General features: G+C 46.0%; 3 protein-coding genes and 1 pseudogene across 5 annotated transcripts; all 4 read right to left on the reverse strand.

The window, feature by feature from the left end:
- Positions 1-2,179: 2,179 nt before the first annotated feature.
- Positions 2,180-6,147, reverse strand: LOC147988346 (uncharacterized). Its single transcript, XM_087543915.1, has 13 exons — positions 5,430-6,147; positions 4,935-5,005; positions 4,764-4,814; positions 4,586-4,664; positions 4,276-4,346; positions 4,007-4,108; positions 3,804-3,893; positions 3,267-3,341; positions 3,151-3,183; positions 2,982-3,065; positions 2,804-2,857; positions 2,606-2,677; positions 2,180-2,479 (listed from the first exon to the last, which is right to left on the reverse strand). The coding sequence occupies exons 1-13, from the start codon at positions 5,464-5,466 to the stop codon at positions 2,384-2,386; spliced, it is 915 nt and encodes a 304-aa protein (XP_087400041.1). The 5' UTR covers positions 5,467-6,147; the 3' UTR covers positions 2,180-2,383.
- A 139-nt stretch (positions 6,148-6,286) lies between these two features.
- LOC147988347 (uncharacterized) lies at positions 6,287-9,817 on the reverse strand. Its single transcript, XM_087543912.1, has 2 exons — positions 9,683-9,817; positions 6,287-6,799 (listed from the first exon to the last, which is right to left on the reverse strand). The coding sequence occupies exon 2, from the start codon at positions 6,765-6,767 to the stop codon at positions 6,558-6,560; it is 210 nt and encodes a 69-aa protein (XP_087400038.1). The 5' UTR covers positions 6,768-6,799; positions 9,683-9,817; the 3' UTR covers positions 6,287-6,557.
- Positions 7,428-9,816, reverse strand: LOC147988348 (uncharacterized). Of its 2 annotated transcripts, none has more exons than XM_087543907.1 (2): positions 9,683-9,816; positions 7,428-7,891 (listed from the first exon to the last, which is right to left on the reverse strand). In XM_087543907.1, exon 2 carries the CDS (start codon positions 7,857-7,859, stop codon positions 7,644-7,646), a length of 216 nt encoding a protein of 71 aa, XP_087400033.1. In that variant the 5' UTR covers positions 7,860-7,891; positions 9,683-9,816; the 3' UTR covers positions 7,428-7,643. The 2 variants fall into 2 exon arrangements, with proteins under 2 accessions (XP_087400033.1, XP_087400035.1); XM_087543909.1 differs by having other exon boundaries at positions 7,428-7,888; positions 9,683-9,783.
- A 3,194-nt stretch (positions 9,818-13,011) lies between the features above and the next one.
- On the reverse strand, positions 13,012-14,982 carry LOC125542873 (large ribosomal subunit protein uL2m-like; annotated as a pseudogene). The gene is made up of 2 exons (XR_015616476.1): positions 14,854-14,982; positions 13,012-13,932 (listed from the first exon to the last, which is right to left on the reverse strand). The product of XR_015616476.1 is annotated as a large ribosomal subunit protein uL2m-like (transcript).
- Positions 14,983-16,213: the final 1,231 nt, after the last annotated feature.

Raw genomic sequence — 16,213 nt, forward strand, 5'->3', positions numbered from 1 at the left:
AGATCCAAGAATACTTGCTATAGTCATCAATGAAGCTAACATAGTAAGTATGCCTACCAACAGAACTTGGAGCAGGACCCCAAACATTAGAAAAGATAACTTGCAATGGTTTGGTAGAAATACTCGTGGAAATTGGATAAGGTAATTGATGGCTTTTAGCCTTTTGATAAGAATCACAAATTGTTTCGACATCACGCTCTCCAACATATGGGAGCTTATTCTTCCTAAGAAATCGTTCAACTAAACAAAAAGATGCATGCCCTAGTCTATCGTGCCACCGTGTCGAGGAGATTTTGGTGACACCATAAGCTTGCTTATTTGCTCTTCTAAACTCCGGAATCAATGGGTAAAGCCCGCGAAGACATCTACCTCGGTAGAGCACCTTCCTCGTTGCCTGATCCTTGATCAAAAAGAAAAAAGCGTGAAACTCGAGAAAGACGTGATTGTCAATGGCAATACGATGAACGGAGAGAAGATTTTTAGATGCACTAGGGACATGAAGATTTTTTCTTAGATGAATCTTTCGGTGAGGGGTTTGAAAAACTGAATGACCAACATGTTTAATCCTCATACCTGATCCACCTGCTGTGTGTATCTGATCTTGGCCGCGGTACTTCTCCCGCATAGTCACCTTTTCAAGTTCACCGGTGATGTGATTTGTAGCGCCACTATCAACATGCCAGTTTGTATCAACCCCGTATGAGGCTTCTGCAGCGCCAGCAACCTTCTCATCTTGCGAGGATTCTCCTTCATCCTCCTCAAACCGGTACCAGCAATCCTTTGCTGAGTGACCGATCTTGCTGCAGATTTGACACTTGACAGCGTCGGGGCGGTTCCTGGAGTTGCTGTGACGGCCCTTGTTGTTGGTGTAGAAGGGCCGCCCACGAGAGGCGTTGTTGCTGGGAGTTGTCGCTGCCGCCGCTGCTTTTGCTCTTTCCCTTGTTGCGTGGAGGGCCACGATAGCCGCGCGAGCCACCACGACCACCACGAACAGCGGCGTTGGCGGAGCTCTTGAACCCGGCGTTGTTGCCGGCACCATGGAACAGCGCAATGCGATGATCAAAGTTGCTTACTTGAGCGAACAGATCATCGATCGTGACCGGTTCCTTGCGGGCGACGAGTGCCGACACCAGCAGCTGGTACTCCATATCCAGCCCCGCCAGGATGTAGGAGATGACCTCATCGTCATCCAGTGGCTTGCCGGCGGCCGCCAACTCGTCGGCGAGGGAGCGGATGTGAGCGAAGTAGGTGCCCACCGCTTGCGTGCCCTTCTGCGCGTTGGAGAGGGCGATTCTGATGTTGTTGATGCGAGATCGGGACTGGGACGAGAACATGCTCGCCACAGCAGTCCAGAGCTCATGCGCCTTGCGGATCGAGGTCACCTGGACAAGACGAAAGATTGATCAACAGATGGCCAAGTACCTGCTGTTCTTCCCTCACCCAGACTTGATGTAGAGGGTTCGGGACAGCTTCCTCCTTGCCATCTTTGTCCTTGGTGACGAGGAACTTCTCTGGTTCCTTGATGGATCTGTCGACGTAGCCAAAGAAGCCAGCACCGATGAGCTGGGGCGTGATCTGGGCGCGCCATAGGACGTAGTTCGTCCTGGTGAGCTTCTCTGTTACCTCGCCATGGATGGTGGGTACAGGAGCAACGGCGGAAGACGACATGGCTAGAGCTAGGGTTGGATGGATGCTAGATGTTGTGGAAGAGGGAGGCTCTGATTACCATGTGAAGATTGCGGTAAACGTCTTGCCTCGGTGCGAGGGGACGTGGTTCGTGTTTAAAGGCAGGGGCGCAGATCCCTGTAGCGCATACATAGTAGATAGAATACATCTTGGAGAGGAAGAAAGAGAGAGATAGAGATAGCCACGGTTAAAGATAACTATCTAGGCTAAACAAACTACCAGAATATCTCCAAGTAATCTATCACGTTACAATGGTGCAATATGCGCCAAACTATGTGTTTAACAATCAGTACACTGCAGAATCTCTGACCAGCAACTCAATCGAAATGAAAAGGATGCTTTCATGGTGTAAAGTTCCTGAACGATTATTAACAAAATGTACAAATCCTCTCAGTAAAAGAAGTCACTAACAAGAATGACACCAAATCCAAACTTGGAAGTTAACTATTGATTACATCTGTAAATGGAACGACATGAGTTTATCATTCTCCCTTGGCATAAAAAGATTACATCTTCTACCATATGGTGTAAATGTATAATCAAGACAACTATTGCGAGTATACCTATTTACACAAGGCCACACATAACTATAAGTGAAATCCAAGTTGTCGCTACAAATGTTATCTCGCTGGAAATACAGATGAGCATTTCCAAAAGAAAATCCGTGGAGTTCTACAGCTCATGCCAGTAATATCATCTATACATCAGATGAACTCCTTAGAAAGCTAAGTCCAAGTCCAGGTAGCTTCCACCTCATGCTTCCATCGCTGGAGGGCAACACCTTGTGGTTCTCCTGGAATGCAAAGAGAGCCAATCAAAAATCATCATCCAAGGCAGCAAAACAAACTTGATTTGTATAAACAGAGCGCATCGATATAAGGGGGTCATTGTTTGCAATGTTCGGAAACTGAAACCAAACCTGGCTTTCGTCCTCGCTAGGCTCAGCTACTGATGCGACCGTTTGAAGAGATACAAGAGGAGACTGCGGCAACTGCAGGAAAGTAACATGCAGCAAGAAATGCATAAATTAGATTCCCGGTGGCAAGAGCTGGAAAGGCAGAGCCTTTTTTTCACCTTAAAAACTTTTAATACGAAAACAAAGGTTAGTCTTATTTACAATTTTGATCTTTTGCTCTGATGAGGATCCTAGAGCTGGAAGGAACGATGAAACCTGAAAATTGAAAACGTCTCTTCAGACTAAGAATCTAGAAGTATGGCAGTTGATGCAGAACCAGTAGCGAATCATGTAAGCAACATGCCACTAAGGAATTGCATAAGCTAGGCCGACGACTTGCCTGACGAATATTGGGATTCTGGCCACTATGTTCTAATTGTTGGCTGAACCCAACCAAGGCTTCAGTTGCACGCACAGTACGATCCTGATACAGGTTTGAAACTAGATAATATCAGGAACATGTAAAGGAAAAACAGAAGGGGAAGGGCGAATAATGGACATGTACTTACCTGGGTGTCCTCGATACCAGACAGCCTTGACCCCTGCAAGATAAATAAGTGCACCCGTGAGTGATATGTAGCTCCAGAGTAAGCAAGTTTTACATGTTTCAGTACAAGGCACGTACCCATATTTCAACCGTACGGCTGACTTCTTGGAGCTCCTTCTGAAAGGCGCTCAGATCCACATGGATCACTGCAACCTACAAGACAGTAAATAAATTTAGTGCAAAACCAAAATGAAATAAATAAAGAATATAGCCAAAAAAAATTAAGTCGAAGATAGACGAGCCCAGATTCCTAATGAATAAATGGAAACTCGAAAACGATCCTTATGATTCTAAAAGAATGAGGGGCAAGGGGATTGATACCAAGAAAGATTTCTTCTTATTATAAGACATGATTTGATCTGCATTTTCTTGGTAAAAGAACAATCTTCTTAATCATATGATAAATGGAAAGTTTTCAATTATGATTAAATGGAAAGTGTTCAATTAGAACACGAAAACGTGACTTAGTTGGCCTTAGGGTTCCTTCAAAGGAATTGACCGAGGAGCCGTATGAGGTGAAAATGTCATGTATGGTTCTGTAGAGGTATCGTTGTTTCGTTTCGCCATCCAAAAGTACCAGAAAAGGAAATATTTATGCAGCAGGAATGTTCCAACCTCATCCCTTGTCCCTTCGATAATTTCTTGTGTTTCGTCTAGATTAGCATCGACCCGGTCGATCCTCCCGGAAAGATGTTTCTTAGTAACCTGAAATGGACGTATATGTTCTTCTTCATGTAAGATAAAAAGGTCAAGATGGATGTATAGCATGGTTCGGCACAACAGTCGATGTGCAATATCAGTAAAAAAAAGGACCTTGCCTGTACTGTATTTGAAACACCATCTAACTGTTTTCCAACGACATCACAGGCATCAGCTAGACCGCGCTTCGTCACCCACATCATGTCAGAAATCTTCCAACCCTGTAAATTATCGCGCGAATTTTAGATATATGCTAGCATGGTGATAATTAGCAATTCTGGATGACTTCAAAAGCAGAATGACCTGCAACTAGAAGGAAATAATCTAGGATAGTATTACAGCCTCAGTGTTGTGTAGTCTTGGATCGCCTAAAACAATGAGAGTTTACCTTCCACCTGATGTATGTGTAGCCGATAAGCCCAGCAACGACAATTGCTGTTATGGTATAGGAACCAGACCCTACAAAAGAAGAAGGTAACTAAGATATAATAATAATTCACATATTAAATACTTACCAGCTATAGGAATTCACATATTCAGATAAGAATTGTACAAACTAGCTAGAGGGCCAAAATCATATAACCATGTACGACGTCTAAAGGGCATGATGAAAAAACGATAGATCAAATCCAACATAAGACACATTTGCATAATCAATTTGGTTGAGAACCGAGACAAGAAAACAGGCGAGCACTGACCTGATGTGTCGGAGATAACCGTAACATTCTCGTCTCTGCGGCGTACGACTCGCTGTACCTCCTCCTTGATACTGTTGAGCTGAAAATGTTTAGCAGAGTCAAGCAACGCCATTTTAGATCTAAAGTCTGTCAAACCAATCTGGCCGACACGTAAAACAAACATCCACAACAAACAAACCTGTGACGCCAACTGATCGTTGCTGTCATGCTTGCCGGTGTTCTTCACAAACTAGAGGAGGAGACAAACAAAGTTACAAAATTGTCACGCGGCGTGTGTACAATCGAATCAACCCGACTGATCGAGAATAAAGGCACCGAGGCAAGGTAGGTGATGAAAGTAGGTAATTACATGGGCAAGCGTGTCCCCGATGATGGGGACTTTCTTGGCGTCGCCTCCTGTAAGAATAGTGCTGAGATATCCTGCCAAGAGACCGAGAAGAAAGAAAGAAATAAAGGCTAATTGCAGATTGTTAAAGAACAGAGGCTGCAATTCTCAATCAAGGGGGGGAGGCTGCAAAAGCTTTGCTTGAAGCAAGTAAGAAGACAGAATTATAGATACAGGGATGGGTTGTGAGAGAGCAGTTGGATTGGATTGGATTATTTGTAGCCATCAAAGTAAACTAGAGTAGGAACCAAAGTGATCCGTTGATCCGTATGTACCCACCCAGCGGGTAGGTAAGCTAAACCCTAGGCAGGAAGCTAGATGTAAGCTAAACCCCAGCATCAGCAGCACATCAGATAGATTCAGAAGGACGCGGCAGTCGCCGGCGGCGACGAGAGAACCGTAGATGCATGGCAGATAGATGTGGACCGAAGCTGAGGGGTGATGAGCACGGGAACTCACCGGAGCCGAGCACGACGGCGATGTTGCCGAGCGCCATGGCGCCGAAAATCCAAGCCGGGCAGCACGGCCGAACGAGCGAGCACCGGAGCTAGCACGTGGCCCTCGACGGCGACGGCGAGATCGGGCGCGCACGTACGGCCGGCGGTGGGCGATTCCGCTCCCTGCTGGTTTATTATTATTCTCTCGCCGTACGTAGTACGTGTCTGTATCGTCTGGCGGCGGTTAAAACCGACGAACGAATAAACGGAAGCAGAATCTCGTTGGATTTAGTTTCTTTCATTCAATCACACGAGACTCCTTCCTTCCTTTTTCCGGAAACACGCTCGATCGGGAGGGCCATCCGCCCTGGATTTTCCCTGGCCGTTGGGTTTTAGATGGACGGACGCGCGTGATCCGACGGGCAAAGCGGTAAATTATTATGCCCTTAACTCTTTTCTTTTTTGACAACTATTCGTGTGCCCTAAACTTTTTTTTTGGACAACTATTCAGGTGGGTGGCCGTTTGGCAAATCGGCTTTGGATTACTTTCAAAAAAAAATCGGCTTTGGATTGAATTAACCAAATTCCGTTGATAACCGGACCTTCTTGGGGAACAAGGCAAGGATTCCCAACAAATACAAATGAACAGCCCGCGTCCAGTGTACCGACACACGCACGCCCCTTATTCTTGGGAGATCAAGAAAGGAACGGATGCAGTGTGTTACAGTGAGTTCATTCATGTTCCGACCGATTCAACCATCATCTATCCAAAAGACCGAACTGATAGAGAAAGGGGGGCGGGCAACATATTTCAACACAGCGACACAAACCAGAGGACCCTGCCTACAAAAGGTACTACTCTCTCCATTGCAAAACTAATAAAGGTCAAACATCGAAAAGCCTGATTTATTTCTGAGGGGCAGAAACATTACGCCTTATATTTCGAAGCGGAGCCTGTATCATCATATCATAAACCGCGGCTACCATTCACAAACAAAAAGCATCATCAACTCCAAACGCCATCCATGCCATGAATGAAAATGCTGCATCTAACTAAAAGCACCCATTATTATCAATACAAACCAAACCCATGGTCCTGGGCAGGTTCAGAGGCAGTAGTAGCTAGTTTCAAAGTTAAGGGCGCGCCTGTTTAGGAGGATCCCGGGGTGGAGGCGCTTGCGGCGGTGGAGGCGGCCGCCTCCTTCTTCAGGTCCTCAAACTTGTCGATGGTGACCTGCAGCTCGTCGGTGCTGCCCACTGCCCACATGGTGTAGTAGTACACCCCAAAGACGAACCCAGTCAGCCCGCCCGCCGCCACCACGTTCTTCGTCTTGGGCGCCAGGCTGCCAAACCCTGCCATGGACGACGACGAAGACGACTAGGTTGCTGCTGCTGCAGGACAAAAATGTGGAAAATGTTACATGTAGTTACCAATCCAAGGTGCGAAACACAAAAAATGGTCCTCTCACAACTGAGAGAAAAGTTACGACGCAGCGACAACAGACCAGAGGACCCTGCCTACAAAAGGCACTGCTCTCTCCATTGCAAAACTAATAAAGGTCAAACATCGAAAAGCCTGATTTATTTCTGAGGGGCAGAAACATTACGCCTTATATTTTGAAGCGGAGCCTGTATCATCATATCATAAACCGCGGCTACCATTCACAAACAAAAAGCATCATCAACTCCAAACGCCATCCATGCCATGAATGAAAATGCTGCATCTAACTAAAAGCACAGAGGGGAACTTTTGGTCTATGGGGACATATGCACCCTATATGGGAAAAAATTAGTAATTCAACAAAAAGTCAAAAATTCCTGAAAATATTTTTGAAATAAACTTGACCTTCTATTGTACTCGTGAAAAATAAAATCCACAAAAAAAATATCCTTTTGACTTCTTTTCAAAAAAGACAAATTTCTGGTCAAAATAGCGTGAATAGTGACCTATAATAGCAAATAAATTTTCTGTGAAGTCAACATCTTTTTCTTTTTTGTGAAAATTATGTATACTAGTGCGTAAGTAAGTCAACTTTATTCTAAAAATAGTTTCTTAACTATTTTGACTTTTTGTTTAACTATTAAAAATAAATCCCCATATAGGGTACATATGTACCCAGGAACCATTGGGTATTTCCTCTAAAAGCACCCATTATTATTATCAATACAAACCAAACCCATGGTCCTGGGCAGGTTCAGAGGCAGCAGCTAGTTTCAAAGTTAAGGGCGCATTTGTTTATGAGGATCCCGGGGTTGAGGCGCTTGCGGCAGCGGCGGAGGCGGCTGCCTCCTTCTTCTTCAGGTCCTCAAACTTGTCGATGGTGACCTGCAGCTCGTCGGTGCTGCCTACCGCCCACATGGTGTAGTAGTACACCCCGAAGACGAACCCCGTCAGCCCGCCCGCCACCACCACGTTCTTCGTCTTGGGCGCCAGGCTGCCAAACCCTGCCATCGACGACAACGACGACTAAGTTGCTGCTGCTGCTGCTGAAGGACAAAAATGTGGAAAATGTTACCATGTAGTTACCAATCCAAGGTGCGGAACATGAAAAATGGTCCTCTGGCAACTCGAGAGACAAGTGACTGGTTCCATGCCGGTATCAAATTCAACGCGGGGCACGGATGTGAAAGTATGTTACTACATGTAGGCACCACTTCAAAATACAGTCTGTACACTTTCAAACTAGGCATTGCGGGGGCAGTTTGAAGATGTAGAGATTTGTGTCATACTACAATCTGACTCCCCTCTGGTGCTTATACAGCCTGGCATTCAGCAGCTTTGCGACAACTGACAATTACTGTCACACCAACAAGAAACATAGGGGTTAATGGCAAGTAGCCTCCCTATCTGAACCAAATACTGTCTGTACATCACAGCACGACCTACTGACGCTTCGTTCAGCCATACAAAGCACTCTAGGAAGCACTAGAACATCGGGCCTGAGCAATCGTCTATGTCTCACAAGGCCTGTCTACCTGGTGCTGGAACTTGTCGGAGACAATGGTGCACTGATCCCAGAAACAGAGACAGAGGGAGGTCCATTCAAACTAAAACCATTGGAAACATGAAGACGCTGTTGGAAAACTATTATCTACAGACATGTGTGAGATATCTTGTGTAATTCTTTTAGGAAACAAACGCAAGGCCCTGCTTAACTCCAAAAAAAAAAATTTGGGCCTATATAAATCGCTCTGCACAAGTGTTTCAAAGACACACAGCGCAATTTATTTATCTTGGCAGTGCTTACTGGAATTCTGATACAGCCGACGTACTGAAATTAAGGTGTACAAGATTTGGTGTATATGTGTAGTCATAATAGTACTACATGGATTTCTTCCATGGCTGTTTAGCGTCTGTACTCTGTGCAGAACAGGAGCAGATCCTTGGGCTGAAATCTCATGGATATACTCAGTCCCCCCACCCCACCCTACCCTGCGAAACTGAAACCTGGTAGATGCGTGATTTCAGGTGGTGGGCTCAGCTCAATTTACTTCCCCCTTCCCTGCTGCTATGGAAGGAAAATAGGGGTTACTGGCGAGTAGCCTCCCGATCTGAACCAAATACTGTCTGTGCATCACAACACGGCCTATTTAAGTGGCAGTGTTTACTCGAATTTTGAAAGTGAACATACTGAATTTTGAAAGTGAACATACTGAAATTAAGTAGTACTCTACTATCCAGAGGTTAGAAGATTTCGTGTGTATATATAGTCATAATAGTACTACAGGGAAATCTTCCATGGCTGCTAGTCTGCACTCTGTGCAGAACAGGACCAGATTCTTGGGCTAAAATCTCATGGATTCATTATTCACATCTGCCGAGCTTTGGCCTTGAGCAGTCCCCCGACCCCACCGTCAACGCTACAAAATCGAAACCTGATAGATACGCGATTTCAGGCGGTGGGCTCAGTTCAACAATTCACTTCCCCCTTCCCTGCTGCGGAGTGCAAGCTACACGAATTAACCATCTACTGCTATGGTTGCGGTTGGATCATAAGACCAGGAATAAATCATGTATCGGCTGAAATTTTCCCTCCCCCTTGGAACATCTCCCAGCGGCCGACCGTGGAGCTCGGCGACGGCAGACGGGCAGAGGGCTTTCTATGGGTGACCCAAAACCTGGCGTCCGGAGAGCCTTCGCCGTACACGGGGTCGGGATCGGGACTGGGGGTGCTGAAGAATCCACTCCAGGGGCAAGCGCCCTGGTTCTGCGTTGGGCTAATCGTCGTACTGATGGAAGAAGGGGTGAATCGGGGTGGAGAGGAGAGGGCGTACCTGACTGGTGGGCAGACGAATCGGAGCGTGAAGGCGGCGGCGGGGGGCGACGGCTGACGGCGACGGCGACGGCGGCAGGGCAGGGCAGGAGGAGAAGGAAAGGAATGGAGGAGCAGGGAAGGGGAAAATCGGTCGGTCTTGGTTGGTTTGCTGGGCTGGGCCTCGACTGCTGTGGTGGGCTTCGGTGGCACCCCGCCGACTTCTTCCTCCTCTTGTTTTGGCCCACTGCTAAAATTAAAGGAAAATTTCTTCAAAGCACTTTGAGGGTGCCTTCTCTCACTCAAAAAAAAAAGGGATGCTTACCCCCAAACGCTTCTCGTGATAATAAATGGAATGAGCCATGTGCGCCACTTGTCTCCATCATAGGGGATTCAATTTTTGGAAATGAAATGTCTCGAACCATGCATCCAAATTGCGAACCATATTCATCGTTGTGTTCTTCCCCGTCAAGATGTTAGGAAATAGATCCATGTTGATAGGTTTAGATGGAATTTTTTGCCTTAATTTTGGAAGCAGACAGGCCGCGTCCATTGGACCCTCTTGCACCCCTCTCCCTCTCTTTCCTCCTCCCACAATACCCTCTCTCCATGATGATACATTGTCTGCTTCCCCACAGAACCTCCACCCCACCCCGACCGGCCACCTCCCTCCGCCTCGTCGAGTCCGCCTACACACTGGACATGCAACAAATTACCATACAACAAGTTTAACGTTTGAATACAGGATTTTTTTTTCTATCGAGTGAACGTAAAGATGATTGTGTACATCCTATGATGCAGAGGCCTGGTTTTTTTTATTTGAAGAGGACAGGTGTTTAACCTCCTTTTTGAATATATAAAATAATAAAGCCAAGTTGTATGGGTTCACCATGAGAGAAAAAAAGCCATATGGCTAGTGGGAAGGCGGATCCGGTAGTGCAAAGGGAGGTGACCCTCGGGAGGGGTGATCGGTAGGTCAGCCTACGGGTGGACACGGGCCGTCCATGGTGCCCACTTAAAAGCCCACTTAATTTGCTTTCGTGAACACCCATAGATGAACACCCAAAGATGTGGACTACGTGGGCTAATCCCATGGTGCCCACTTATCCAGCTCAGAGAGTCGAAACCAATTTCAATAAAAAAACACAAGACATATTATCCAAACTAAAACTTAAATTTAATGGCTCAGAGTTGACCGATGGCGATGCATGGGCCCAGAGCACAAAGCCTACATATCACTCACTTGACGTTATGTTTCCTGTCGCACTGTGGCACCTATTTATCTAACCTTTTCTTTTTCCTTCTTTTCTTCTTCCATTTAATTTTTCGTTTTCTTTTGATGTTTTCCTTTTTTATTTATTAACAGAATTAAAATATGTTCATGTAATTTTAAAATTTGTGAATTTGTAAAAAAATTGAGACTATTAAAAATATATGTGCACCTACACGAAAAGGTTCACTAATTTTAAATAATGTGTTTAGATTTAAAAATGCATACATACTTCACGAAAATATCTGTGGTTTAAAATTGGTGGATGAATTTTCAAAAAAGTTCCAAAACCTTGAAAATATTTTGAAATTTTAAAAATGATCTATAGTTTTTGAAAAAATTGTGAATTTAAAGAAAAAAATCTTTAAGAATTTGGAGAAATGTTCATAAATTTCGGAAGATGTTCTGGAATTTAAAAAATGTTTACAATTTTTTTAGAAAATTATGAATTTAAACAAACAGTTCATTTATCTTTAAGATGTTTTCGAAATTTTAAAATAACTCGTGAATATTGAAAATCAGAAAAAAAAATTGAAATTAAAGAAGGTTTACGAATTTTAAATGCCATTTTTTGGAAAATAACTTATGAATTAATAAATAAAGAAAAGGAAAGAAGGAAAATGGGGAAATAAATATAGAAGGGAAAACGTGTAAAAGAAACAAAGTAAAAAAGAACAGAAAGAAAGACCAGACCGGAACCCTCCTAACACATCATCTCGTCAGTTAGCACTGGAAAGCTGGACTGGACACGCACTGCTGCAAAGGTAGTGCTGGCTACAAACTTCATTCGAGCTTATACACCAAATCAGCCTACCCGTAGGGTAGATCATACATGGAAGAAGCCATCCGAAGGGACGATAAAAGTGAATGTTGACGCCTCCTTTCACTCTGAAAATCTAACAGGAGCGAACGGTGCAGTGGCGCGCGATTTTCATGGAGATTTCGTAGCTGCAGCAACCTGGGTACTTCCTCATGTGTCAAGTGTTCTTTCAACTGAGTTGAAGGCCATCCAGCATGGACTTGTTCTGGCAGCAAACATTGGATGCACAAAAGTTGTCATCGAGTCTGATAGCATGGCTGCGGTGGAAGCACTAAACAATCCTGAAACATATCTTGGTCCTGATGTATCAATCATATCTGGGTGCACTCAGTTGGCGATGGATTTTACTAGCGTCAGTTATGTTCATTGTAGCAGAGAGGCCAACCACGTAGCTGATTGTTTAGCTAGACATTCTTTTAGTTTGAACTCTTCTGAGTTCTGGGATTCTGATACGCCCGACTTTATTCTTCCAAAAATTGTAAACGACATGGCTATTATTTGAGGAATAAAGTTGGTTTTGATAAAAAAAAAAAGCTGGACTGGACACGCACTGCTGCAAAGGTGTATATACTAACTAAATACCACCAGGATTCATTCCAGAGTCAATGTATCTACTAGGACATATAAGTGGCAAACTAATCATGCCAACTTTCAACATGATGGATTCACACTAACAAAGGCACACAAGATCCGAATCAGCTCAACACATGCATGTTTCTGAAGACGGACCAGCAGCTACAGAAACTAGAAAGCAAATAGCAGCAGCAGCAGCAGCCATACAAATCATGTAAATTTTGCGCCCTCCAGGCAAAAAAAAGCAAGCAGCCAAGTTAAACTCTGCCATAATTCTGCAAAACTGGACTGGACACGCGTTGCTGCAAGGTAATATACTGACTGACTGAATACCACCAGGATTCATTCAGTCCAGAGGCACTGTAGTATCCAGTATGAATGGCAAATCAATCAATCATGCTAACTTTCAACATAATGATGGATTTACACAAACAGAAGTTACACTGATCTGAATCAGCTAATTCAGATAAACTGAATAAACTATATATATGCAGCTCGTCACATGCATGCTTTTTGATGATGGAATAGCAGCCATAGAAACTGGAACTAAATATATGCACATCATCATTTTGTTCCCTCCCAGTTTGCTTAACCAGACAGAGCAAATTATCAATCACAAGAAACACACCTAAATAGACAAATCAATGGGGAAATGCCAGGAAGGAATGCAGTAAACTGGGCGAAGGCAGGTCCAAACATCACCTGTTATTATTAATAATACATCATAATAAAGTCAAAGTGCTGCAGCGGGAACTGTTCGCGAGCAAAAAATAAATTGAGTCACAGTCCATTGTGATCGATCCATAGCCACATCAAGATCCGGTACCTTTCCCTTGGAGCAACAAGCCGCGTCCATGAAGATCATCAATCAATCCCGGGACAGCTGAGCCTTTGGCTTCTTTGGCACGGTCCGATACCCAGCCTTGGTGGGCTTCCCCCAGGGCGACACCGACGGCCTGCCGCCCTTGGTGCGCCCCTCGCCTCCTCCATGGGGATGGTCCACCGGGTTCATGGCGACACCACGGACGACCGGGCGCCTGCCCAGCCACCGGCTATGCCCTGCCTTCCTCAGCTTCCGGGCGCCATGGGTGGGGTTGGAGACGATGCCGATGGTGGCCCGGCACCGGGAGTCGATCAGCTTCTCGACGCCCGCCCGACGGCAGCCGCACAAGGCACTGCATGGCCGACTCCTTGACCACCTTGGCGTAGGCTCCGGCGGCCCGGACGAGCTTCGCCCCCTGGCCATGACGCAGCTCAATGCTGTGCACCCATGTTCCCATGCGGATGTCGGACAACGGCATGCAGTTTCCCACCTTGGAGTTGAGGTCCAGTAGATCGGCAGGCATGAGCGGTGCCGCTGTAGGAACCGCCGCATCCTTTGCTTGATCATCACTGCCCTCTTCGCCTTCTTGGCTGGCTTTGCGGAACAGCTCTTGGAACCGAAGGAAGGAATCAGCGTTGTGGGCAGGGCGCATCAAGGAGCCAGTCATGGAAGGTTTGGAGGAGTCGCTGTTCACCACCATGCTGCCCGGTTCCATTTGATGGCTGGCTATGATGTATATGACAGGCGCGCGCTCGGCCTTGTATGCTGCGTCCTTCTGAGGCACCCCTTCGATCCATCGGAGAAGAGCGATCCGAGAAGAACGGTTAGGGTCATATTCAATCCTTTCCACAATGCCAACAGAACAAGTGTTCCTTTTAAGGTCAATGTCCCTAAGCGATCGCTTGGATCCACCCCCTCGGTGAAAAGAAGTGATCCGCCCGGAAGATTCCTCCCGGCGGTGACTCTTAAGGCATGTATTAGCAGCAAGTAGAAAAGCTTCCATAAATCAAGGCCCTAAAGGATGAACGAACTAAGCAGCAAGTAGATAAGCGTCCATACATCAAGTCCTAAATGATGAACGAACAAACCAACGACAAAGAATCAACAGAAAGTAGCGACATACATTTCTATCGATCTTAAGACCACAGGTGACGAACACCTAGCTTTACCGATTAAAAAGAAACATCATGGTCATGTTATTCCATCTGATACGGAGCAAAAGATCAAGCAGCTTAGGTTTGAATCCAAACCAGAACACAAGCTAGTACTGAATTTGATTATTGCCCAGACCACTCAGATTTGCAGCGAAATTCATAAGAGAAATTCCAAACTCTTATCATCACCATCAGAAAGCCAGAGCATTCCTTGCACGGCTGATTGCTTGCACGCTGTGAAGAGCACGGCTGAATCCTTTGGTCGCCCCGCCCCACGGCGGAGGCTATGAAATCCAAACCCTGTTACGCAATCACGAGCGGCGATCTACTCCCCACATTCCCTCTTGCGCGGTGCTAGCCAGTGCATGGTGGCACGCAATGAGAATCACGAATCAGCATCAGCTATGTAGTGCAATATCAAGCAACTGTATCGATCATCACGAGGGCTAGATGAAGGGCGGAGCACGCATCTGGCACGCGACCGGCAGCGCGCCCGCGGGAGGAGGGGGGCGAGGAGACGAGCGGGGCGGGGCGGAGCAGAGGGGAGACGTACCTGGATGGCTGGCGGATGGACCGGAGCGGCGGCGGCGGCGCGGGGAGGAGGAGGAGAGGAAGCTGGCGCAAGGGGAAACCCACCCCGTGGTGCGACTGTGTGTGCGTGTTGGGCTGGGCCTCCTCGTCCTGTGATGGTGGGCTGGCCTCCTCTTTCTTCCTCTCTCTCTCTCTCTCTCTCGTTCTCAAAAAATGGTCCGTCGTCAACGGCGGAAACAAAATTTCACTTCGGATCTAAAAATAATCTGAATAAACGTTTTGAGGCACGTTGGCTATTAGAGGATGATTGTGAAAGAATTGTGATGGATGCTTGGCAAAAGGCTGGTGACCGAGGAGAGAGCACAGTTGCACAACTTATTAAGGCTGTGTCGCAGGAGCTTGATGCCTGGAGCAGAGAGGTCCTTGAGGATCTGCATGCAACAACGTATCAATAAACTGCGTGCTGACTTGGAAAAATGCCCGTGTGGGAACTTGACAGAAGCAGGTCTGAGGCGTGAGCAGGTGATCGGGTATAAACTTGATCGGCTGGAAGAACAACTAGATATTTTTTGGCGGCAACGAGCTCATGCAACATGGCTGGTAAAGGGAGACCGTAATACTGAATTTTTCCACAATTTTGCGTCGGCTAGAAAGAAAAAAAACAGAACAGAAAAGCTCATTGGGGAAGATGGTGTGGAGGTGAAAGGGGAGGCTGGTCTGAAGGAATTTATTTCTAACCACTCCTTTAACTTGTTTACCCCTGTGGCAGGCCCAAATTTTAACCAGGCTTTACAAGCAGTACAACCGAAGGTGACACCCCAGATGAATGATCTATTAAGAAAGGAGTACACTGTTGAGGAAGTGAAGCGAGCCCTTGATGATATGGGTGATCTTAAGGCACCTGGTGCGGATGGTATGCCGGCTATTTTCTATAAGAGATTTTGGAGTACGGTGGGCGAAGCTGTGACACGGGAGGTATTACATGTGTTGCGAGGCGGCAGTATACCAGAGGGATGGAATGAAACAATTGTTGTGCTTATCCGAAAGGTTCGAAACCCTGATCGTATCAAAGATCTACGCCCTATTAGCCTTTGCAATGTGGTGTATAAGCTTGTGTCTAAAGTGTTGGCAAACCGTCTCAAACAAATCTTGGATGAGATTATTTCAGCCAACCAAAGCGCCTTTGCGCCAGGCCGTTTAATTTCTGATAACACTATTTTAGCCTATGAAATGACCCACTTCATGAGAAGAAAGAGGATAGGTAAAGATGTATACATGGCACTCAAGCTCGACATGAGTAAAGCTTATGACCGGGTAGAGTGGCCGTTTCTTGAAGGAATTATTAAGAAGTTGGGCTTCATTGATGAGTTTGTACAGTTAAT

This window comes from Triticum urartu, chromosome 1A (genome assembly GCF_056163025.1).
Source record: "Triticum urartu cultivar PI428250 chromosome 1A, HENAU_Tu73, whole genome shotgun sequence".
NCBI lineage: Eukaryota > Viridiplantae > Streptophyta > Magnoliopsida > Poales > Poaceae > Triticum > Triticum urartu.